Source organism: Urocampus carinirostris, chromosome 12 (genome assembly GCF_059441175.1).
Source record: "Urocampus carinirostris isolate Australia breed hairy pipefish chromosome 12, RoL_Ucar_1.0, whole genome shotgun sequence".
In the NCBI taxonomy this organism is placed as follows: domain Eukaryota; kingdom Metazoa; phylum Chordata; class Actinopteri; order Syngnathiformes; family Syngnathidae; genus Urocampus; species Urocampus carinirostris.
The window spans coordinates 36,127,440-36,152,804 of NC_142360.1; the positions used below are offsets into that span (position 1 = coordinate 36,127,440).

The 25,365-nt window shown below is 37.7% G+C and overlaps 1 protein-coding gene across 1 annotated transcript in view; it reads left to right on the forward strand.

The window, feature by feature from the left end:
- The window catches only part of unc13a (unc-13 homolog A (C. elegans)), a 100,447-nt gene that overhangs the window by 57,774 nt on the left and 17,308 nt on the right, over positions 1 to 25,365 (forward strand). The window contains exons 31-37 of the mRNA XM_088348900.1: positions 4,163 to 4,306; positions 4,412 to 4,489; positions 4,570 to 4,647; positions 6,915 to 7,003; positions 7,065 to 7,211; positions 11,105 to 11,228; positions 23,963 to 23,992. Coding sequence (XP_088205026.1) covers positions 4,163 to 4,306; positions 4,412 to 4,489; positions 4,570 to 4,647; positions 6,915 to 7,003; positions 7,065 to 7,211; positions 11,105 to 11,228; positions 23,963 to 23,992 — 690 coding nt within the window. The remainder of the gene's footprint in view (positions 1 to 4,162; positions 4,307 to 4,411; positions 4,490 to 4,569; positions 4,648 to 6,914; positions 7,004 to 7,064; positions 7,212 to 11,104; positions 11,229 to 23,962; positions 23,993 to 25,365) is intronic.

Consider the following 25,365-nt stretch of genomic DNA (forward strand, 5'->3'; position numbering starts at 1 on the left):
CAGTAATAGAATAGAATAGAATAGAATATACTTTTATTGTCTTCGTTACAAAATGAGATACATGGTGACAACGAAATTGGAGGTGGCACTCCAGTTCCACATTTTACAGTGAGGATAAGGAAAACAAAGAGATAAAGGAAAAAAGTAGATGTTTGTACTGTCCTTGTTGTATAGGCTTTGTTTTCCTCCGGAAGGGGGGGGGGTGTATGAGGGGGTGAGGGACGGACAGAGATGGGCGGATCCAACTAGATGTTTGATCTTACTGTATAATTGCTCAGTCCACTTATTGAATTAATTTGGGAAGAACAGTCCTTAAGCATGCCTGATTAAAGTCGCCGGCGATGATAAAAGCTCCGTTCTGAAGTGGAGATTTCAAATGGAATTTACTGTAAAGCAGTAAAATACTACAAAATAAGCACTGCTTTTGTGTAATACATGGGTATATTATTAAATAACACTAGAAATGAATATACAAGTAAAGGGAAAAAAATGAAATTTCATCTACCTTTGGTGTGACGTGACCTGAGCTGGTACAGTGGAGTTAGCAGGCGGATGCAACTGGACTGACGTCGGATCAAATGAATTAAAACGGATTTCAAAACTACAACTTTCCTTGCTTTAATCACCTTATTTTTAATAATAGTCTCGTCCTTCGATCAGTAGGCCATCCAATTAGCAAAGGTAGCGATCCGTTTGCCGTCATCATATTTCTTGATAATCACAACCTTTGTTTCCATGGTCATGTTTTTGCTTCCCCCTATAGCAGGGGTGTCAAACTCATTAAGCTCGGGGGCCACACGATAGAACAAACATTCTCTCGGGGGCCGGGTTAGTAGATTAGAAAGAAAAAAAAGAGAGAAAGAAATAAGAGAAAGATAGGGAGAGAAAGGTAGAGAGGGTGGGACAAAAAAGAGAAACAGAGAGAGAGAGAGAGAGAGAGAGCATAAGAAACAAGAGATAAAAACAGAAATAATGAGAGAGGGGGAAAGAAAAAGAAGGAAGTTCAAAGAGAAATAGAAAGAGAAAAAGAGGAGAGAAAGGGGAAAGACAGAAGGGGAAAGCAAGAGAGAGAGAGAAAGAGAGTAAAAGAAAAAATGAAAAGAGAGCAAAGAAGGTTAAAAGACATAGAGAGATAGAGACAAAAAGGAACAAAGAAAGAGAAAAAAGACAGAGAGAGTGAAAGAGAGAGAGTGAGAGAGAGTGAGAGAAAAATGGAGGAAGAGAGAGAGAGAAAGAGAGTTTAGAGAGAGAGAAATACAAGTGCAGCGTTTGTGAGAGGCACCAAGCTTTGGCAACATCAAGTGGACCTATTTCAACCAACAGCTCTCTTTCTCTTGCGCTTCTCTGAGCCTTGTCTCGCGGGCCGGATCCAATCCCCTAGCGGGCCCGATCCGGCCCGCGGGCCACTTGTTTGACACCTGTGCCCTATAGCATCACTCCAAGGCTTGGGGCCCATAGAAAATACCGTAAACATCGTACAAAAAATACATAATGTATCGCCAACTCTCAAAGTCCTTATGAAGCACACCAAATTTTGAACTTGGCAAAGAAAGAAAAAGGCATTGTGAGAGGTGTTTCAGACAATAACATATGGCCATTTTTTTTGATGCTGTGACGCTAACGATTAGCAGATAAGTTTTTTACACGACGTCGACCAATAGCAGACAGCCCTCCATGTATGCACTAACACCGCAAGGTTTGAATTTGATAAGAAGCCGGTCACATGAAATAATTGGCTGTTGATGCTGTATAGCAGGGGTGTCAAACTCATTTGAACTCGGGGGCCACACGATAGAACAAACATTCTGTCGGGGGCCGGACTAGTAGATTAAAGAGAAAGAAAAAGAGAGAGAAAGAAATAAGAGAAAGAGGGAGGGAAAAGGAGAGAGGGCGGGGCAAAGAAAGATTGGGCGTGAGAAACAAAAGATAAAAGGTCGTGAGAGAGGAGGAAAAGAAAGGGAGAGGAAGAAAAGATCCAAAGAGAAATAGAAAGACAGAAGAAGAGAAAAGAGAAAAGAAAGCGCGAAGGGTAGGAAGAGAAAAGAGAGAAAAGAAAAAAAGGAAGTTAGAGCAAAAGAAGTTAAAAAGACACAGAGAGAGAAAGAGACAAAGAGCAACAAAGGAAGAGAAAAAGAGAGACACAGAGAGTGAAAGAGGCAGAGAGTGGGAGAAAAGGGGTGAGAGAGAGCGAGATAGAGAGAGAGAAACATAAGATAAAAAGTCGTGAGAGAGGGGAAAAAGAAAGGGAGAGGAAGAAAAGATCCAAAGAGAAATAGAAAGACAGAAGAAGAGAAAAGAGAAAAGAAAGCGCGAAGGGTAGGAAGAGAGAAAGAGAAAAGGAAAAAAGGAAGTTAGAGCAAAAGAAGTTAAAAAGACACAGAGAGAGAAAGAGACAAAGAGCAACCAAGAAAGAGAAAAAGAGAGACACAGAGAGTGAAAGAGACAGAGACAGAGTGGGAGAAAACAGGTGAGAGAGAGAGAGAGAGAGAGAGAGAGAGAGAGAGAGAGAGAGAGAGAGAGAGAGAGAGAGAGAGAGAGAGAGAGAGAGGGAGAGAGAGAGAGAAAAAAAAGATAAAAAGTCGTGAGAGAGGGGAAAAAGAAAGGGAGAGGAAGAAAAGATCCAAAGAGAAATAGAAAGACAGAAGAAGAGAAAAGAGAAAAGAAAGCGCGAAGGGTAGGAAGAGAGAAAGAGAAAAGGAAAAAAGGAAGTTAGAGCAAAAGAAGTTAAAAAGACACAGAGAGAGAAAGAGACAAAGAGCAACCAAGGAAGAGAAAAAGAGAGACACAGAGAGTGAAAGAGACAGAGACAGAGTGGGAGAAAACAGGTGAGAGAGATAGAGAGAGAGAGAGAGAGAGAGAGAGAGAGAGAGAGAGAGAGAAAAAAAAGATAAAAAGTCGTGAGAGAGGGGAAAAAGAAAGGGAGAGGAAGAAAAGATCCAAAGAGAAATAGAAAGACAGAAGAAGAGAAAAGAGAAAAGAAAGCGCGAAGGGTAGGAAGAGAGAAAGAGAGAAAGAGAAAAGGAAAAAAGGAAGTTAGAGCAAAAGAAGTTAAAAAGACACAGAGAGAGAAAGAGACAAAGAGCAACCAAGGAAGAGAAAAAGAGAGACACAGAGAGTGAAAGAGACAGAGACAGAGTGGGAGAAAACAGGTGAGAGAGATAGAGAGAGAGAGAGAGAGAGAGAGAGAGAAAAAAAAGATAAAAAGTCGTGAGAGAGGGGAAAAAGAAAGGGAGAGGAAGAAAAGATCCAAAGAGAAACAGAAAGACAGAAGGAGAGAAAAGAGAAAAGTAAGCGCGAAGGGTAGGAAGAGAGAAAGAGAAAAGGAAAAAAGGAAGTTAGAGCAAAAGAAGTTAAAAAGACACAGAGAGAGAAAGAGACAAAGAGCAACCAAGGAAGAGAAAAAGAGAGACACAAAGAGTGAAAGAGACAGAGTGGGAGAAAAGAGTGGATAGGAAAGAGAGAGAGAGAGAGAGAACTAAATACAAGTACAGTGTCTTTGTTCGAGGCACCTGGCTTTGGCAACATCAAGTTGACATATTTCAACCTGCAGCTTGTTTTTCTCTTGCGCTTCTCTGAGTGTTATCTCGCGGGCCGGATTCAATCCCTTAGCGGGCCTGATCTGGCCCGCGGGCCGCCTCTTTGACACCTGTGCTGTATAGTATGGAAAATACTGAAAAAAAAAGGTTTGAAAAAACATCTTATACCACACCGTAAGGTGAAAAGGTACCCCTGTATCCCAGGGGTCTACTTTACAACTGACTTTAAGTTGTTCTTTTTACAATTTCAATTGCACATTACCGGAATTTTGACACTATAAGGTGCACCTTAAACCCAAAATATGCCAGAAATTCGAAATGCACTTTAAAGGGTATAAAATTGCAAATGCATATTTATCATGTTTATTTTCTATTAAATATACAGTATATTTAATTGACTACTTTGTTTGATGCAACCTGCGATCTTAGAGTAGCTTTAATTTCATGCACCTTAAATTAAAAACACATTTTACAGTGGACTGTTTTTGAAGGTTAGCCTAATTATCAGGTGCCCTTTACAGTCTGTAAAATATGGTATTTCAGTTCCTTCTTTCAATTAAATGTATAATTTTCCTCCGTCATACTCATATTTCTCTTCTTCGACCTCCCTTCCTTCTGAACTACAGTTCCAGGTCACATCCGAGCATGCCCTGTTCTCTTGTTCCGTGGTGGACGTATTTTCCCAACTTAACCAGAGCTTCGAGATCATCAGGAAATTAGAATGTCCGGATCCTCAGATCGTCGGGCATTACATGAAACGATTTGCAAAGGTCAGTTGTTAAATAGTCTTCAAAATATTGTACTTTAAAATTTCAATGGCTTCTAGTATACAATAACCATAACATAATTTTGTTTTCTTCTTTGTCTACCTTCAGACCATTAGCAATGTCCTTCTATCATACGCTGACATCATCTCCAAGTTGTTTGCCAACTATGTCAACATGGAGAAAGTGGTAAGAGAGAAAAACACACACTCGGAGCCTTGTGTCTTTTACATCTTGAAATATGTATTAAATCATTTTATCTACTTTAGCCCTGCATCCTCATCAACAACATCCAACAGTTGAGAGTGCAGCTGGAAAAAATGTTTGAGGCCATGGGTGGAAAAGATGTGAGTCTGCCGTCTCTTTGTAAATACAGTACGACATGAATCCATTCTCAGGTGAGGGTTGGAAAGGGAAATAGCTGTATGGGGGGATAGATATCAATGGTAATTAAGCGATGCATTCCCAGTACCCTTGATAAAAACATCAAAACAACAAAATAGTATATAATATGTGTAGCGTCAGGGCAGCACGGTGTTGCAGTGGTTAGCGTGTGTGTGGCACAGTTCTGAGGTCATGGGATCGAACCTTCCTGTGCGGAGTTTGCATGTTCTCCCCCTGCTTGCCTGTTTCCTTCCAAAAACATGCATGTCAGGTTAATTGGCCGGTCCAAATTGTCCCTAGGTGTGAATGAGCAAGCTAATTATCTGTCCCTGTGTGCCTTGCGACTGGTTGGCAACCAGTTCAGGGTGTCCCCTGCCCACTGCCCGAAGATGGGCTCCAGCACCCCTGCGACCCTACTGAGGATAATTGGTGCAGATAATGGAGGGATGGATGTGTAGTGTCATCGATATGATACCGAATTAAACCACCAAAGAAGGACCGTGTTACCGAAGCTTGAATTTCCTTCTCAGGATGATGAAAACTGTAAATGTAAATGGTCTGCATTTATATAGCGCTTTTCAAGTCAATGAAGCTTTACAATGTGCTCCACACTTTTCCCTTTTACACACTAAAAAAAAGATAGCAGCGTCAGGCCTGCAAGGCAACTACCTGCTATCGGAGTTATTAGGCATTCAGTGTCTTGTCCAAGGACTTTTCGACATATAACACGGAGGAGCCGGGAATCGAACCTGCAACCTCATGATCCCAAGACAGTGCATTGAGACCATGTACCAATATAATTGCGGAAAATATTGTGCATTAATTTTACATCCACAGGGTTCTTGCGGATCCCTAAAGTCGTAAAATACATTTAATTCGTTATTCTTGAAAAAAAGGCTTTAATTGGCATTAAAATGTATTTAATCCCGTTTTCTAAAATCTTGAATGTGAACACATTAATAAGGTATGGTGTATTGTGTGGGAGAAATATTAGTATTTTTTAGTTTTTGTTTGTTTCAATGGTGGTGTTTTTGGTCAACTTGGACTTGAATTTGATTTCAAAAGCCATTAAAAAGTCTTGAATTTAACTTAAGCTCTAGGAACCCTGATCTATTCAAACATCAAATCATCACTTTTAGAAACTTACGGAATTACCTTGTTAATCCTTCAAAATGGACGGAGAGAGATTAGACAAGCAACAGTCATGTCAACCATAGCGTCAGTGTTCTTTTTACAAACTCCCCTGAACCGGAGGTGACGCTGGAAACCCGGAAGTAATATTAATTCGATGTATTTTTTTAACTCAATTAAACGAGAAATATATTTGTTGCACAATTCTTAATGAACCTACCTCCATTTTTAGCTTTTTTTTTCTTTATTATTGACAGGGTGATTATCAAAGAAAAACAATTGCCTCAAGGGCAACACACTCATAAGCCAATATAACTAATCCTTGCAAGCGGGCAACACCGTACCAATCAAGTCATGTTTCGTAGTCTAACATATGCATATGATGAGATAACATTACAAATAGATACATATGTAAAGAAAAATGACATTTGATTTACCTTTGGTGTTATGTGACCTGAACTGGTACAGTGGAGTTAGTAGGTGGATGCAAAGCTAGGAGGAGACTGCGGATTAAAATGGAAACTGACTTTAAAACTTCCACTTGTGAGGATTGCCATGCCCTCAGAAGACTTGGTTTCTTTAATTTGCTTCCGTAACAACTCCTGATTGTCAATTGGTTAAGGCCATACTCCTAAGCGAGGCTAAGGATGTGTGTACTTTCTTTGAATTTCTTGACAATTGGTTTCATGGTTATCATTTTCTTGCTTCTTTATAGTATCACAAGTCTTGGGGACCCATAGCCAAAGAAATTCAAGTTTGTTACATGAGCTTCTTAACTGAATGATAAGAGGGAAAGGCATGGTGAGATGAAGTTCATCTCCATGAAGCAGTTACTCAAGCCAATAACATATCAACATCTTATATGACGTCAACCAATAGGAGACGGGTATCTTGGAGACTAATGAGGCATAGTTTTTTGGGGCACAGACAAAAATTGTTGCAGATGTTGTGAAGAGGGTCCAAAAAGCGTCTTATTTCAGTCTACCGTAGATTTTAATCAATTACTTCATTCATAGGCTAGATAATTGTAATTAAATACGCAGAAGAGTTAATATAATCTATAGTTTTTCCACTCTAACCTTTGTGTTTTTGTATTCAGCTGTGTATAGAGGCCAGCGACATCCTAAAAGACTTGCAGGTGAAGCTCAACAACGTCATGGATGACCTCAGTCGAATCTTTTCCGTCAGGTACTAATAACACTGGTTCATTTTTAATGGCTTTCTCGTTAAATTCAACATTTTCAAAAAGTTTCCAGCCTCACATCGAAGAGAACGTGAAGCAGATGGGTGACATCTTGGCGCAGGTGAAAGGAACTACGAACGTTGGGAATGCAAGCAGCGTGGCCCAGGATGCTGATAACGTCCTGCAACCGATCATGGAGTTCCTTGACAGCAAGTGAGTTTTTTTAGTTACCCTCTAAGGGACTTTTGAGATGTTGCTTACTCCACTTTGGGTTTTTTCGGGAACCTTTTGACCCAAACAGCCATAAAAACTAAAATATTTTTCATTTCTTTTTTGAGAGAGAGCCACACCATATAGTTTGAGACAAAATTCAATAAAAGCGCCAAATACGTTCTCCAGACAAAAGCTAATTATTTAGCCCATTTTATTTCACTGTCTAATGTTTCATGATATGATAATCGGAGTCCCATATCAATATTAAAATATCACCTAAAATTCGTCCCGCCTGTATTATTTAAGAATGTTGAGGCTCGTTTTTATACTACGTAGTGGTTTAAAAATAAGGTGCAAGCAGAGTTCTTCTGTAAAAATGTCACAAAATACTGCAAACCACTATACCAACCTATTTACCCTCAATGCAAACGGTGCTGGGCGAGGAGGAGTGCGTGCACCCCGTGTAAAGCTCCACCCATTCCTACCGCTCACCCAATGAAATTGCTCTAGGTGCTTTGTTCAGTAGCCTAGATGGTAAGGCGCCCGCTTTGAGACTGGGAGGTCGGTGGTTCGCGCCTCGGCCGAGTCATTCCTAAGACTCAAAAAGTGGTCGGCGGCGCCCTCTGTTGGCTGCGGCTGCATCGGCTCGCTACAACGGGTCAGGTGTAATCGACATTTCGTTCTGTGTACATTGTTACACAGAATGACAATACAAGGAAATTATTATTATTATTATTATTATTGTTCGAGCTTTTGGGTACAAAGTTTGTTTTGGGTTAAAATTTGTTCTGTAGCTTTTCCTAATAAAATGTCTTAACACATGGATTGTTAATATGCGCTTTGCGCTACAATAACAGCCGAATCATTGACACACACTGCTCACTCGATATAGAGTTTCTAGCAGTATCGTGTAGACCCTTCTATCTACCAAGAGAGCTAACTGTGGTCATTGTGCTTGCTGTTTACGTTCCACCGGATGCTAACGTTCCACCGGATGCTAACGTTAGCATAGCGCTAAATCTCCTGCCCGCTGCTATCAATAAACAGCAGCTTGCACACCCCAACGGAGCTTTTATCGTCGCCGGCGACTTTAATCGGGCATGTTTATGAACTGTACTTCCCAAATCCATTCAATAAGTGGATTTAGCAATTAGGGAAAAAAACACTGGACCGTGTGTACAGTAAGATCAAACATCTAGTTGGATCCGCCCATCTCTGTCTGTCCCTCACCCCCTCATACACCCCCCCTCCGGAGGAAAACAAAGCCTATACAACAAGGACAGTACAAACATCTTCTTTGTTCCTTGATCTCTTTGTTTTCCTTATATCCTTGCTGTAAAATGTGGCACTGGAGTGCCACGTCCAATTTCGTTGTCACAATATATCCCATGTTGTAACAATGACAATAAAGGTATATTCTATTCTATTCTATTCTATTCTATTCTAAATAAGCCTCCATATGAAGGATTATTTAGTGATTTACAGCCACAACGGGGTCTGTTGGGTTGACTTGGCGACTGCAAACTGTAGTTACAATTTTGTCCTATATACAGGACTGTCTCAGAAAATTAGAATATTGTGATAAAGTTCTTTATTTTCTGTAATGCAATTAAAAAAACAAAAATGTCATACATTCTGGATTCATTACACATCAACTGAACTATTTCAAGCCTTTTATTATTTTAATATTGCTGAATTTGGCTTACACCTTAAGAAAACTCAAAAATCCTATCTCAAAATATTAGAATACTTCCTCAGACCAAGTAAAAAAATAATTTTATAACAGCAAAACTAAATCAAACATTTGAAAATGTCCATTGATGAACTCAGTACTTGGTTGGGAATCCTTTTGCACGGATTACTGCATCAATCCGGCGTGGCATGGAGGCAATCAGCCTGTGGCATTGCTGAGGTGTTATTGATGCCCAGGATGCTTCGATAGCGGCCTTCAGCTCATTTGAATTTGTAGGTCTGGTGTCTTTCATCTTCTTAACGATACCCCACAAATTCTCGATGGGGTTCAGGGCAGGGGAATTAGCAGGCCAATCAAGGACAGTGATGCCATGGTCAGTGCACCAGTTACTGGTGGTTTTGGCACTGTGGGCAGGTGCCAGATCATGCTGGAAAATGAAATCCTCATCTCCATAGAGCTTTTCAGCAGATGGAAGCATGTAGTGCTCTAAAATCTCTTGGTACACAGTTGCATTTACTCTGGACTTGATGAAACACAGTGGACCAACACCAGCAGCTGACATGGCTCCCCAAACCATTGCTGACTGTGGGAACTTCACACTGGATTTCAAGCAACTTGGATTTTGCTCCTCTCCAGCCTTTCTCCAGACTCTGGCGCCTTGACTTCCAAATGAAATGCAAAACTTGCTTTCGTCTGAAAAGAGGACTTTGGACCACTCTGCAACTGTCCAGTGCTTCTTCTCCATAGCCCAAGTCAGACGCTTCTTCCGTTGTCTTGAGTTCAGAAGTGGCTTGACCATGGAAATACGGCTATTGTAGCCCATTTCCCGGACACGTCTGTGAACTGTGGCTTTTGATACCTGGACTCCAGCTTCAGCCCACTGTCTTTGAAGCTCCCCCAAATTCTGGAAGCGGCTCTTCTTCACAATTTTGTTAAGGCTGCGGTCATCTCTCTTGGTTGTGCAACGTTTCCGGCCACATTTTTCCCTTCCAACAGACTTTTTGTGGATATGCTTTGAAACTGCACTCTGTGAACAGCCTGCTCTTTGAGAAATTTATTTTTGTGTCTTACCCTCCTGATGGAGGGTATCAATGATGGTCCTCTGGACAGCAGTCAGATCAGCAGTCTTCCCCATACTTGTGATTTAGTTTAGTTTTGAAGGCTCAGGAAACCCTCGCAAGGTGTTTCGAGTTAATTAGATGATTCAGGTGATTAGTTGAATAGCCTACTTGTATACTTTTTCATGATATTCTTATATTTTGAGATAGGATTTTTGAGTTTTCTTAAGCTGTAAGCCAAATTCAGCAATATTAAAATAATAAAAGGCTTGAAATAGTTCAGTTGATGTGTAATGAATCCAGAATGTATGACATTTTTGTTTTTTTAATTGCATTACAGAAAATAAAGAACTTTATCACAATATTCTAATTTTCTGAGACAGTCCTGTATATACTCGTCTGAACCTTATCAGCATAGTTTTTCTTTGCATGCTCGACAATCGGCGATGACCTGACTGCCCATTTTGCACATCTGGTTAGCTGCTACTCTTGCACTCTTTGCACTATTGTATAATACTATACATAGCCATAATTATTTAGTATATTATTAGTACTTCAATACTCCAACTTAATACAACATTTTATTTATATCTGTACATTCAAGGAAACTGTGTGGGTCAGATGTATCGACATTTCGTTCTGTATACACGTGTACTAGAATGACAATAAAGTATATCTGAATCTGAATCTACATGTATCAGTATATTAAATAATTGTACTAGTACAATTTTATCTCCGAGCCATATGTACTCATTAAAAGAGCCATATATGCCCTGGATCTTTAGTATAGCTGTTTTTCCTCAAAATTCACTCATCAGACTTTGACGCTGGGGATTAATACCAGCTTTCATGTTCTGTCGCTGGCCGATATTCATCCTCGCTCACGCAATCAATTATGGAAGTAGGATTCCGAATTTTGTGATAACATATCCTTCAGGCTTTTCTAGTGTGTCTCTTTTGAATGCACAAGCTTTAGCTGCATTCCATGCCATGACCTTGAGTGGTGAATTATCATACACTGTCACTTTAAGACCTGGCAATAGATCTGTTACATGTCGGAAACTGTAGTATCTGCCCATTTTCTGCTTGCGATTAGTCTTTCATCATCATTATTTCTATCCACTCCCACCCTATCTCTTCAGCCTGACTCTGTTCGCCAAGATCTGTGAGAAGACCGTGTTGAAACGTGTGCTGAAGGAGCTTTGGAAGCTGGTGATGAACACAATGGAAAAGACCATCGTTCTACCGCCGCTCTCCGATCAAACGGTGAGTGCGTCTTCACCGAGGAAGGCAAAAGTCTCCCGAGCGATTAGACTTCGAAACACGGTGTGAATATAAACATATCGAATGTCTTTTTGCTGCATAAGCATCGGAATTTTAGAATATCTGACTGCATCCCGAACATCTCTCATTGAAGCAGACGTCAATCTGTCTTTCAGATGATTCATAACTTCAGCACCAATTAATCACTAGTCAATACTTGTAGAGTGTGTTTAATTATAATAAATACATGCTATCATTGCCAAGGTTAAATCCAGTAGCTCCAACCAGTTCGTGCAAGTGGAACAAAGTATAAACTTATCAAAAACTACTATTTTAAATAGGTTTTAAAACTTATTGTCACTGTCATGTAACAAAAACATACTTCCATGTTTGAGTCTTATGATTCTTTGTATTTTAGACATATTTGAACATTGCAAAAATGCAGAAGTCCCCCTCCCACCCCCTCATCTCCCCCAATAGTTTCCACGATGCAAAATGTATGAAAAAAATTACTTTTTTAACCGTGAAAATAAATGATAATTCGGAAAAAAACATGTAAATCAAACATTAAAAAAATGAAGAATATATATCATTGAAAATTTTTGAAACGCACAAAAATAAAAAATTACCATTTAAACTTTGAAAATATGCACAAAAAAAGATAATTCATACATTGCAATATAATTTAAACTTTGCTAAAATGCAAAATTATGCAATTTCAAGAATTAAAAAAGGGAAAAAAAACAAAATGAACGTTTTAACCTTTTATATATATATACATACAGGTATAATAAATAAAGAATTATCCATCGATCTATCTACCTTGGTCATATCCCTCAAAAGGGGTGACCGACAGCAAGACAAACACGTATACAAAAACAAGGAAGAGACAAAAGGAAAAAGTAGCAAAAAAACACAAAAAGATTGACCATGGCCAACCCAAATGCCTAAACACCCAAACAAGTTAAGCACCTCAGGACCCAAGATGGTCATGCTTTCGTCCCTCAGATGAAACGGGACACAAAGCGGCCATGTCGTTTGGGTCAGGGTGACACAACGCACTATTCTCTTCAACAGCAGGGCCCGTCAGCTTTCACTGGTTTACCCCTGCCGCATCATACAGGTGCCCTGCCCATCTCTTACAACGCGTCCAAATATCCCACTATCCTTTTACAACACCTTTCCACTCATTCCTATCACCAACAATAGCTCAAGCTTTCACTAGATTTGGACCTCTTTCCTGCAGTGGACTCATAACACCATCCATCCACGTCAATCACGGCCTTCCTCTTGGTCTCCTTCCATTTACTTCTGCACTTCTGCAATAAAAAATAATAAATGTTGATCATGCACAAAATATAGAAATGAACATTTTAACCTTGCAAACATGCCAAAAAATTACAAAATAACTATTTAAAATGTGAAAAAATGGTCAAGTCCTGTTTATTTTTACAGCCCAGGAACACAAGAGCTGCACCATTACATGACATACTATTAAATCTAGAAAATACATATTAAGCTCTGCAAAAAGCCTAACCGAAATGGAATTTACACATTACAAGACTGCAAAATAAATGTTAACAATGTAAGATTTGCAACATTGCAGAAGGATGAAAAAATATGATTTAAAGATTGATAAAATGCTTTAAATGGCAAAACACAGAGATACCTTTCTTTCCACATGCCAGCAATGGTAGGCATGTATTTCTTAGCATGAAACGCTTACTCGCTGTAAAAATAACAAAAAAACAAATGTATCCTCTGCAACTGTTTCCCCATCCTGCATTGGCATCATTAGTACAAAACATAAAAGGTGAGAAAATGTCTGCTTTGCCTGGAAATCGAACCCCACACGCACACACGTCCGCCTGTTAAATTGGCAGGACAAGAAAGGAAAATGGAGGAGGAGTGTGAAAAAGGGAAAAAAAACAAAGGCGCTTCCAGGCTGCTGCAATTCCAAATGAGTCACATTCTATTCCACATTTTGCACTTAAGAGGCGTACATCATATCATTTGCATACCGGGTCTGCTCTCCACTATGTCACTATCATGTGGTCCTCTTCCTAAAAACAAATCCAGTAAATTCTGGACTACATAGTGCACCTGATTAAAATCTGCACACGCACGTGACTTTGTTTTCATTAGCTGGATTTCAAGCTGCAGGTTTAAACAGCCATAAAATGAACCTCAATTCTATTACATCTTTAAAAAATCAGCGGGGTGATGTCTAGTACAGTAAAGTAACACATGCTGCAATTAAGACACTCGTTTGCAGACTGTTTTTAATTAAAAAGTGCAGCAATCAATGTTTATAAGCATTAAAATATACGCAGTAGTATGACAAAAAACCTTACACATAAATGCTTTGAATCTTTCCAACAAGTAATGTCAGCTGATTGAATATTTTAGTGTGGGACAAGGTGAATAATCGAGCCTATTTTTCCTACATTTTTCCTAACACTAACTAGTGTTAGCATGTATTATGATTTTTTTATAGTAGTATTGTAGGGTTCTGCCTAAACCTCAGCCCAGTTATTTTGTCTTAAATGCTCGCTACACTAGAAAAAAGAACCAGGAGATTGTATATTTTCATTTAACTATATACTGGATGCCAGAAAGATTAAATACACAGCTGTGGAGCCTTTTTCAGTGTGACACGGAAAATGTCTTATAAAAGAGAGTGTCTTTTTTTATGCTGTCTTAGCAACGCACCCACAAAGGGGGTAGGAGGCAGTGTTCCCTCTAAGCGCACTGCTCGCACATTCTCAGCGCACAAGTAAATCTAGCCAGCGCACAAAAATGAGGGCTCAAAATTACTAATTAAGAAGCGACTTAAGTCAAAGTTATAGTGCATGAAGGTAAAAATACACTGGTTCCCCTGACGTTGTGTCCTAAATGTGGTACAGTATTTTGAAGTCAATGTCGAGCGAAGTTGAAAAGTAAAGTTAGTAGAGTTTGTCGAGAACCGGCTTCTTCGGCTCGGCTCACTAAAAGGAACCGGCTCTTTCGGGTCCTAAACGGCTCTTCAGGTTGTTTTTGCTTCTTTAATCCCAACATGACTAAATATTATTTAAAATTATGCACAAAATGACTTAAAGGAAGGGGGGAATAGAACAGAAAAGAAAAAAAATACCAAAATGAAAAAGTAGTGAAAACCTGAGAAAAAAAGAAACAAAAGGAGGAGAAAAAAGAAGGAAAAATTTAGAAAAAAGCCAGAACAAAAAGAAATGTAGGGAAAAAGTAAATAGAGAACAAAAAGAAAAAAGTAACAGCTCGGACAAATAAACACAATAAATTTTTTTTAAAGGAATTTAAAAAAAGTAGAAAAAAACACGGAAAAAAGAAGAAAGTTTGTGTTGCATTGAAATAATTTCCAATGATATCAAGTGAATCTTGTTGCCAACATTGTACTTCCACTAAAAATGTGACTAAGTGCAGTTCTGTATCTTACAAGCGACTAAATAAGCCCCCAAAAATGTTAATATTATGCGACAAAATATATCAGGAAATAAAAAGAAATGGATATCTTGTGAAAGAATTGTAAGAACAAACGACGTTTGTAGGCCGTACAACCTTTGCAATAGTACACGAGTCAATTCATTCAAAAGAGAAAAATAATTTTGCATTGCCGGAACCTCAGCAAAATGTAACTTGATGTCGAGTTTTGGACATGTTTAATAATTAATTATCTTGCCACTCTTGGGATTATGGTTGCTCACTGTTGTTTCAAGCGTTGCTCACCGACTTTGTGTGAACGCTCAGACCCGGGCAAAATTACAGGGAACATTGGTAGGAGGGCAGGGTGTAAACTCTTCAAAGTACGTACGTAAAACGTAATTGTTTTAAGTGGTTCAAACTAGATAATCTGTGCAAGAGTGTCTTTAGCAAGGATAAGGTCACAGCAACCTAGCGGGTCAGTTCAAGTCTTCTATTGGATATCTAAGAGGTCTAATCCAACAGTAGCAATACTTGGTCTCCTCTCTATAACTTTGTCATCTGTGCAAGGGATGGGAGGGCTTAAGATCATTTGCATGGCACAATAAGTGTGAAGGCTGTTGTGATGATACGGGCTTATGAAATTTAGTCAGTCCAGTACTTAAGTTTTGTTTTAAGAATGTTTTTGTTCACTCCAGCATATATTTAAATGACAATTTGACTAATATGGACTGCTGCGCTAGCTGATTGAGATTGGCATCTGCGGACACAGTCTGCAAACGAGTGGCTTAATTGTGGCACAATGTATTACTTACTGTACAAGGCATTTTCCTGCTGAATCTGACAACTGGGCAGTGGGAATTTTGTTCAATCGTTTATGCACGTCACTAATTAAATGATGGGGGGTTTAACTATGGAATAGAGTGATAGGTACTTCTACCATTTACCTGCACTTCATTGAACGTCTCAGTTTGACGTTCAGAGCACTTGGCAGAAATCACATTGAGTCATCACCTGCTGGTTGCATTTGTGATACTTTGTTTTGATTGATCAGTCCGATTCCTTGGTCCACACCAGTCCCAACCCAGTTGCTAGACGACCTGCGTGGGTAAAAAAATAAGCGACATCCGATTGTAAGCTGCAGCGTTTAAAATGTAGAACATGGGTGGGCAACTATTTCGAGTCGGGGGCCGCTCTGGGTTAAAAAAAAAAAACAGGGCAAGGGGCCAATTCTTGATACCTATCCAATTTTTCCTTAATGTATACATGGAGACAATTACGTATTATATTTTACATTTGTTTTTATTTAGATTCATTTAATCAAATTGGTTTTGAAACACTCAATTAAAGCTAAATTCTGTATTAGCTCCCTGTTTTAAGCACTGAATTTGATTTATAGCTTTGCAGTATTACTGTAGTAGTATTTTTGCAGCATTTCTGCAGTAGTATTTTTGTAGTATTTCTGTAGATGTTTTGTAGTATATCTGTAGTTTCTTTAAAGTATTATTATAGCCGTATTTTTGTAGTATTTGTGTCATAGTATTTTTGTATTAGCATTTTTGTATTGCATTATTACTGGAGCTGTATTTTTGCAGTATTTCTGTGGAAGTACTTTTGTGGTATATCCATAATAGTATTTTTGTTCTATATCTGTACTATTTCTGTGGTAATTTTGTATTATTTACATCGTAGTGTTTTTGTAGTGTTTCTTTATTATTTTTGTAATATAAATGTAGTATATTTGTTTTAATATTTCTGTTGTAGTATTTTTTTATTATCGTGTTACTGTAGTAGCATCCTTGTAGTATTTCTATTGTATTTTTCTTTTTTTTTCAGAATAAAAGCAAAATAATAAATAAGGTCCCTGCTTTTAAGCACTAAATTTGATATTTAGTTCTTGGGTGTAAAGTTTATTATTTTGTAGGATTTCTGAGTTGGGATATATTTTGAAAACGCACAATGGAGACAAAGTTGGCAACAAAAAGCATTTTCTCACGACTAGTACTTCATTTATTAGGTTATATATTGTCATTGTATTTTGACCATTTTCGTTTAGGGGCCCGGACAAAAAAGCCTGACAGGGCCGCACGTGGCCCGCAGCCCGTAGTTTGCCTACCGCTGATGTCAATCAAAATAGCGGCTTGTAGTCTGGAATTTACGGTACATACAAAAAAAGAACATTCTGGAAAGCAACCCGTTTTCTTTTGTTTTCTATATCTGTGCTGTATTTGTGTTATCATTTAAAGAGCCTCATATCATTGGAAATAAGAACTCCCGATCCAAATATGAAATCAATTGATGCCCTCCCGGACCTTATTTTTGTATTCTTACTATTCTGTGTGATTGATGTGGGGCTCTTTGGCGCTTGACTGACCCTTTTTTTCTGGTTGTTGTGATTATTTATGACATCCTGCTCCCACCGCTCTCCCGAAAACAGATGATTGTAAGTACAGCTATATTGCTCTCTATTGCTCTCCTGCTTTTGCGTCTGTCTGTCTGTCCGGCCGGCCGCGCTCATTCGGTTTTTCTTCTACTTGCTATGTTTGGCTGTTATTTTCCCCTCTTTGATTTTGGATTTCTTTTTGTTGCCTCCACTTTTCCTGCATCTCACTTTGCACTTTCACCACTCCCTCTTGGTCTTCTCTTTCCGTCCAGTGTTGATTAAAAAAATAATCATACAGTTTTAATGTTGCTAAAAATGCAAAAGAAATGCAAATAAATTGAGAAAAATGACAGGTTTCAACTTGAAAAAAATGCAAATATAACAACTTCTAACATTGAAACGAAGCCATACATTGAAAAGTTAGTCGTTAAAATTGCTAAAAATAGAAGACATTTTTAACAATTACATAATTCAACAGGCAGCACGGCGGCGCAGCGGTTAGCGCGTGTGTGGCACAGTTCTGAGGTTATGAGATAGAACCTCCTGTGTGGAGTTTGCATGTTCTTTCTGTGCTCCCAAGTTCCAAAAACATGCATGTCAGGTTAATTGGCCGGTCCAAATTGTCCCTAAATGTGAATGAGCGAGCGAATTGTCTGTCCCTGTGTGCCCTGTGATTGGCTGGCAATCAGTTCAGGGTGTCCCCTGCCCACTGCCCGAAGATAGCCGGGATGGGCTCCAGCATCCCCGAGACCCTACTGAGGATAAGCGGTGCAGATAATGAATGGATTCAACAAAATGATTTAAAACACTGCAATTTTAACATTTAAAATATAAAAAATAATAATATGAGAATTCAGACATAGTAAAAATACAAAAAATCAAAACCTGACAATTGAAACGTTTAAAAAATGCCCAAAAATAAAAATTACAATTTTAATATTGAAGAAATACAAACAAGAAAATGATAGGTTTCAACTTGAAAATAATGCAAATATAACTCATTTTAACAATGAAACAAAGCAATACATTGAAAAGTTACTGCCCCCCCCACCACCAATAATGACAATTTTAACCCTTAAAAGAAATGCAACAAGTTTAAAACATTGCAATTTTAACATTTAAAATATGAAAAAAATGAGAATTTAAACATTTCAAAAATACAAAAATTACAAATCTGACAGTTAAAACATTAAAAGAATTCACTAAATTAAATTAAAATTAGAATGACATGCAAAATTACCAAAAGATGAATTACAGTTTTAATATTGTAAAAAAATCCAAAGAAAACAGATGACAATACATTAATAATAAAAAAGAAGAAATAGTAATTGTGAAATTGTGGAAATGAAATCACAATCATTACATGTGTTTGATATATTTATTACAGATTTGGCAATAATGAACAAATATGTGTTAAACATATTTAATAAAAGAAAAAAGATATTGTCCCATGGAAATTTAATAAGAATGTGAATCTCAAATTTAAATCCTGGATTAAAATCAATTTTACTTTTGTGATTTTTTTTTTTTTTTTTTCATAAAATTGCAATCATTACATGTGTTAAATGTTTTTTCTTCTCTTTTTTCTTGAGATTCAGCAAATTGTAAACAATAAATAGAATTCAATTTTACATCTTTACAAAAAATTAACACTGGCCACCTCTGCTGTCCTCCTTTGTCTTTCCAAAAGACGCATGGTTTAAATAGGCCCCAGTCTGTTCATTAAAACACCTGCACCAATCAGTGCACTCCTTCTTCATAAGCCCGCCCATCAAACAGGAAGTAGCACTTCTTGCCTGTGCCTGAGGCGTGTTCAGGAGAGTGAGCGATTGCTATCGCTAGCTATCGCTAGCTTCTGAACGGCCAATGATTATTGAGCGCTCGCGTGCCCGAGTAATCACGGGAGAAAGACCGCTTACTTTGATTTCCAACATGGCGTCGACAGTGCTGAACGTGGAGGATCTCACCCTGACGAGTGCTGTTGGCGATGTAATATATCGTCTTACATTGCCTGGTAATGTTTGTGAACAATGCAAGACAGGTATGACCCTTCCACTGCGTTTAGGATAACCTTAACTGTGTCAATATGCGAACTGTCGCTCATATCAGCCAACTCGCTCAAAGCAAGCTGTAGAACGAAATCCATTGTACTGTCGTCGGCCATTTTGGATCAGTAAGGCAATCACAGTGAGCGATTACAAAACGTTCAGCAGTGCGCGGCAAGCGATTAACAAGCGACTACATGTCTGATTACTCTCCTGAACACGCCTCAGGTACAGATATCTATAGAACACTCGATACGTGGCATCTCGCTAACTAGCGTGTCTACGTGGCGGCCATATTGGTCGGGTCAACGTCCCCGTCAAGGCAATTTATCTACATTGAAAATAAATCATAACAGGATTCATTTTACAGTCGATTTTCATACAGATAACTCTTTAGTGAACGTCAACAGGTGCTGTTATCACGGAAAATTAATATTAATATTAAAACTAATATTAAAACCGGACAAAGGCTTTTTTTTAAATAAAAAAAGAACAATTACTAAAACAGTTTATGAACAATTAAACATGTTACAAACAACTGCATTGAAATTATTAAAGTGAAAGCTGGAATAATCTTTCATGGGTAAAATGTTTTTCCATTAACTTAATTAATTGTTAAGAGCTTCTGTGGCTCCAGTCCCTCTTGGCGGCTTACATTATTTCAATGTTTTTAAAATTAAGGCTCACTTCCCTTGATTTATATACAAGTACAAGATAAATACTCGTAAAACCGTCCTCTGTCAGAGATTCTAGAACCGTTTTATAGTTTTTACTAGGTCTCCTACCTTTTTTAACTGAGAGCTACTTTCGGTTTCTAATTAGCGCAAAGGGCAACCAGTTTGATATAAATTTCTGAAACGGCAACTTAGCTAGATGGCTTGGTAATTGGCTGAAATGGTAACTTGATAGTTAGCTAAAAAGGTAAACGGGTAAAAACTTAAATGGAGCTAGATAGCTAGCATAAAGAGTAAAAAGCCAACTATATAGCTAAATAGGAAGCTAAAAAAACTGCTAGCTAGCTAGAAAGAAGGCCAAAATTTAGCTTGATAAATCGCAAAAAAAGGTCAAATGTTTGCTAGATGGCATGCAAAGAAATGTATTAATCTAGCTGGATAGCTTGCCAGATAACTAGCATAAAGAGTAAAAAGCCAACTATATAGCTATATAGGAAGATAAAAAACGGCTAGCTAGCTAGAAAGAAGGCCAAAATTTAGCTTGACAACTAGCAAAAAAAGGTAAAATGTTAGCTAGATGGCATGCAAAGAAGTGTATAAATCTAGCTGGATAGCTTGCCAAATAGCTAAAAAGGTAGGAAGATAGTTAGCTACAAAGCTAAAAAATGAGCTTAATTGCTAGCTAAAAAAACTGCACATTCTTTGCTCATTTATAAAACTAATAAATTGGAATTGTGTTTGTTTTATTACCTATTAAATATATCAATAAAAATGTGAATTAAAAATCTGTTTAATACATGAATAAATTCTCATTCTATTCTCTTAATTGCTTAAAAATAATTAACAACACTTAAATAGATAATTTGTGTCCACGTATATATTTGGTTTTCTAAAATGATAAACTAATGTGGTTACTATGTTACTAACGTGTTATTACCAGTTTGATTATTAAAAGTAGGGTTAATAAGACTCAGTCAACCCAGAAAACAATAATTTTACTAGAAAATCTCAATGAACCAGCACTCATGAGCTATTTTCAGAACAATTCCGGGGACACCTAAACTGTTCCTAGTGGGCACCCGGGGGCCTGTTGTCACCACATTGGAGACCCCTGTGGTTATGTGTATATGTATATATGTATAATACATATTATATGGTTATTCATTTAACTTGATTTGCAAAATAAAAATAAAACCTTGTTTAAAATAAAGTCTTAAAATATCCTCTCAACACTGATTTTGAATTTTAAAACCTTTTTTCAATGAGTGTCATTGTATAATTGTTCATAAATTGTTTTAATAAATTGTTCATTTTTTTATTTTAGAAAAAAAAAAATCAGTTTTTATACGTCTTTAATTAATTGTCCGTAATAGTCTTTGCCCCCACCAATATGGCCGCCACGTAAGCACGCTAGTTGGCAGGCTGCTAGTTGGCAGGCTGCTACAGCGTGCCACTTATAATAATAATAATAATAATCTAGTGTCCTATAGATATGTGTGGGTTTCTCTCCTCGACCCAAAAGTCAAGGGTGGGTTGCATCCCTCGGGTGCCACGTGCACCCCTTTTTTGCCCTTTCTCCACAACTTGAAACAACCCCCCCCCCCTCCAAAATGACCCCCTTGCACCCCCAAACTGTGGATTTGTTGCCTGTCTCTGATCTCTTTCAACACTGCAGTGAAAGTGTTTGTCTTTTCGCGGACCTTTGGTGTCGGTCTGGTTTGCTCGTGTTCTGTTGACTATAACTTCACAGGGTTCGTACGGGTTCTTGAAATCCTTGAAAATGCTTGCATTATCCTGTTGCGTTTTCAAGGTCAGGAAAATGCTTGAATTTTGAGGGGAGTGCTTGAAAATGCTTGAAATGGTTGCCGTTGCCATATAACTTGGCAGTCTAACACTATACACCATGAAATAAATGAAGATTTTTTTTTTTTAAGTGTGTGAAAATGACACTGACATGCCTGCTCCGGTGACTAGCCATTATGGCATTGTCATGTGAAACGTCACCACCCTCTACTGTTCTTACAAAAAAGGTCAGCTCCATTTAGAAAACCAGCTCTTTTGGCTCGGCTCACTAAGAAGAGCCGACTCTTTCGGCTCCCAATCAGCTTCTCATAAGTTTTGCTTTTTAATGGTTTATTATCATTATTATTTTTAACTTCAGTGCTATAATTAAATGATAAAATACAAAAAATGAACTATTTACAAATCTTTTTAACCAATTTAGATCCTCCAAAAACCGTGCAAAAAAATATAAATTAAAATAAGTAAAAGAAAAAGCAAGAGATCAGCAGTCGATTTAAAGATGGAATGCACTCTGCTTCGGAGCAATCCATATCATTAAAGTCCAAATTTGGCTCATTTTAATTCATTTATACAAACATTACCTTTTCTTTTTTTTTTGTCTTCGATATTAAACTCAATTATTACCCAACCCCTATAAAGCCCTTGTGTTTGTAAACAAGTGTGATGTAGCCAAGGTGCTATGCATTATTGAAGCAAAAAGGCAGAATTCATGTCAGTTTATAGCAGCCTATTCACTCAAAATGATGGGAACATCTCAAAATAGCACAATGTATGTGCTAGCAGCAAGATAGCGGCTGTATTTTAGTCATGAAAGCTAAAAAAAAAACACTTGTTTTCATCAGCACTGGATTTCTTCTTTTAAAGGTGGTGGAAAAAATTAAAAATTAGCCTTGAAATTAGCCATGAAAAAAGTGTACGAACCCTATCATTTTTTAGGGGTTTTATGTTTACACATTTTAGTTTAAGAAGTATTTTGGTCATGCAACGATATAAAATATGCGCTTGGCTTGTAAAATGTGAACAAAGAGGTCAAATTCTACTCTACTAATCATTTATTTTGGGTTTTATATTTTATTTTATTTTTTTGAATAAAAACATCTGAAAACCAGAAATAGATAGCTTAGCCAAAAATAATTTGAAAAAGGTAACATAGTTATGTGATAAAGGTTTATTTTACTTTCTAAAACGAAGCTTAAAGTTGTGAAAAACGGCGGGTTATTTAGCTAATTTCAAGTATATTTGACATAAAATATGTCTTAAAATCATTTTTAAAATGAGAACAACAGTATTTAAAATGTGCAAAATTGTTGATGATAGATAGATGGATACTTTATTCATCCCCGTAGGGAAATTCACACTTCCAGCAGTATCCTTGCGTTGAAAAAAATAATAATAAAAAAAAAGATATAGAATACAAAAATACCGAATCTAACGTGTTGCTATAGAGTATTTAAATAGTGCTACGGAAAATACACACTGTAATAAAAATAGGGTAATATACAAATGTGGGGGTGGGGTTTAATGTGGGCTTTTACTCCCCCGGGGGGAGTAAAAGAGCCTCATGGCATGAGGAAGAAATGATCTCCTCAGTCAGTCTGTTTGGATCTCTTCAAGCATTATCTTCCTTTTTTTAATCTATGAAATCGAAGAATACAAAAACAAATGATCTATTCTCATTTTAAGCCACATACTTTCTTTTTAAAATACAGTTGAAGCATTATTTTATTATTACTTTTTTAATTAAGACTTATTTCCCTCTTTTTAAAAATACTCTGTAAGCTTTGTTTTCCATTTTTTTATTTTAATAAAATTTAATAAAAAATATTTTTGCTTATTTTACGCATGATTATTTTTTTTAATTGTTTTTAACAAATTTTATTATTAAATGTGAAAAATATTACTTCTAATGAACAACATTGTCTGCCAGGGTAACGAAATACTTACAATTATATCCTTTTTTTTTAATTGCAAATTTTTTTTTCTATACAAAAAAAAATTTGGGCATTTATGATTTAATTTTTCCCAAATTAAGTTTAACAACATACTTAAAAATTAAAATAAAATGCTTCCCTGTTTTCTTTTGCTCGGTCTTCATCATCAATATATATGAATTTGTATGTACTGTATATATTTTAACTATTATACATTTTACACAGTATCCACTCTAGCTTCCTTAGTCACAATATCCGTACAATATGTTTTTCCAACCTGAATTATACGTTTATTTATATCCATTATTAATCATGGAGTTGTTTTTACATGTGTGAGCAACTTTGGGGATATCTATGTAGACGGTTCTTGTTTAGGAGGGTGTCCACTCTCTGCAGCGACCATGTTCCTAAATGAGTGCGGCGAGCGGCAGTTTCTCTCTTTCTTAACCAGGTTCTCTCTTTTCAGGGGAGGCTGAAGAACGCTTCTCACAGCGACGTAAGGACTCAAACGCCTTCCGTTAAATGTCTCGTCCTTTGATCCTCCATTTCCTCTCTTTTTGTCTTTGTCTCTTTCCCTCAGCTCCACTGACACAAAGTCTTGGGGATGTAGATTTGGTTCTTTCCTTGTCTTGTCATACAACATTTTTATCTTTAGAGAACCCTACAGTGAAGAAAAGAAGTATTTGAACACCCTGCTATTTTGCCCACTTACAAATCATGGAGGGGTCTGAAATTTTCATCGTAGCTGCATGTCCACTGTGAGAAAGATAAACTAAAAAGATAAATCATAATGCATGTATTTTTAACAATGTATTTGTGTGATACAGCTGCAAAGAAGTATTTGAACACCTGTGTATCATCTAGAATTCTGACCCTGAAAGACCTGTTATTCTGCCCATTAGAAGTCCGCCTGCACACCATGTATCATCCAGAATCAGATGCACCTGTTTGAGGTTGTTAGCTGCATGAAGACACCTGTCCACCCCATACAATCAGTAAGACTTGAACTTGTAACATGGCGAAGACCAAAGAGCTGTCCAAAGACACCAGAGACAAAATTGTACACCTACACAAGAATGGAAAGGGCTACGGAGCAATTGCTAAGCATCTTGGTGAAAAAAGGTCCACTGTTGGAGAAATCATTAGAAAAATGGAAGAAGCGGTCAATCTCAATCAGAGTGGAGCCCCATGCAAGATATCCCCTCGTGGTGTCTTAATGATTCAAAGAAAGGTGAGGAATAGGTCCGGAACTACACGACAGGAGTTGTTGAGCTGGGACCACTGTTTCCAAGGTTACTGTAGGTAATACACGAAGACGTCGTGATCTGAAATCATGCTTGGCACAAAAGGTTCCACTGCTTTAACCAGCACGTGTCATTAAAGCACGTGTCAAAGCCCGTCTTAAGTTTGCATACGACCATTTGGAGGAGTAAAAGTTTTGTGGTCAGATGAGACCAAAATAGACCTTTTAGGTCATAATTCCACTAAGCGTGTTTATAGGAAGATAAAGGAAGAGTATAATACGAGGAACACCATCCCTAATGAGAAGTATGGGGGTGGTAGCATCATGCTTTGGGGGTGTTTTTCCACATGAGACAGGACAAGTGCACTGCATTAAAGAGAGGATGACTGGGGCCGTGTATTGTGATATTTTGGAGAACAACCTTCTTCCCCCACTCAGAGCATTGAATATGGGTCGTGGCTGGGTCTTCCAACACAACAACGACCTGAAGCACACAGCCAGGAAAATCAAGGAGTGGCTCCGTAAGAAGCATATCAAGGTTCTAACATGGCCCAGCCAGTCTCCAGACCTTAACCCAATCGAAAATCTTTGGAGGAAGCTCAAACTCCAAGTTTCTTAGCGACAGA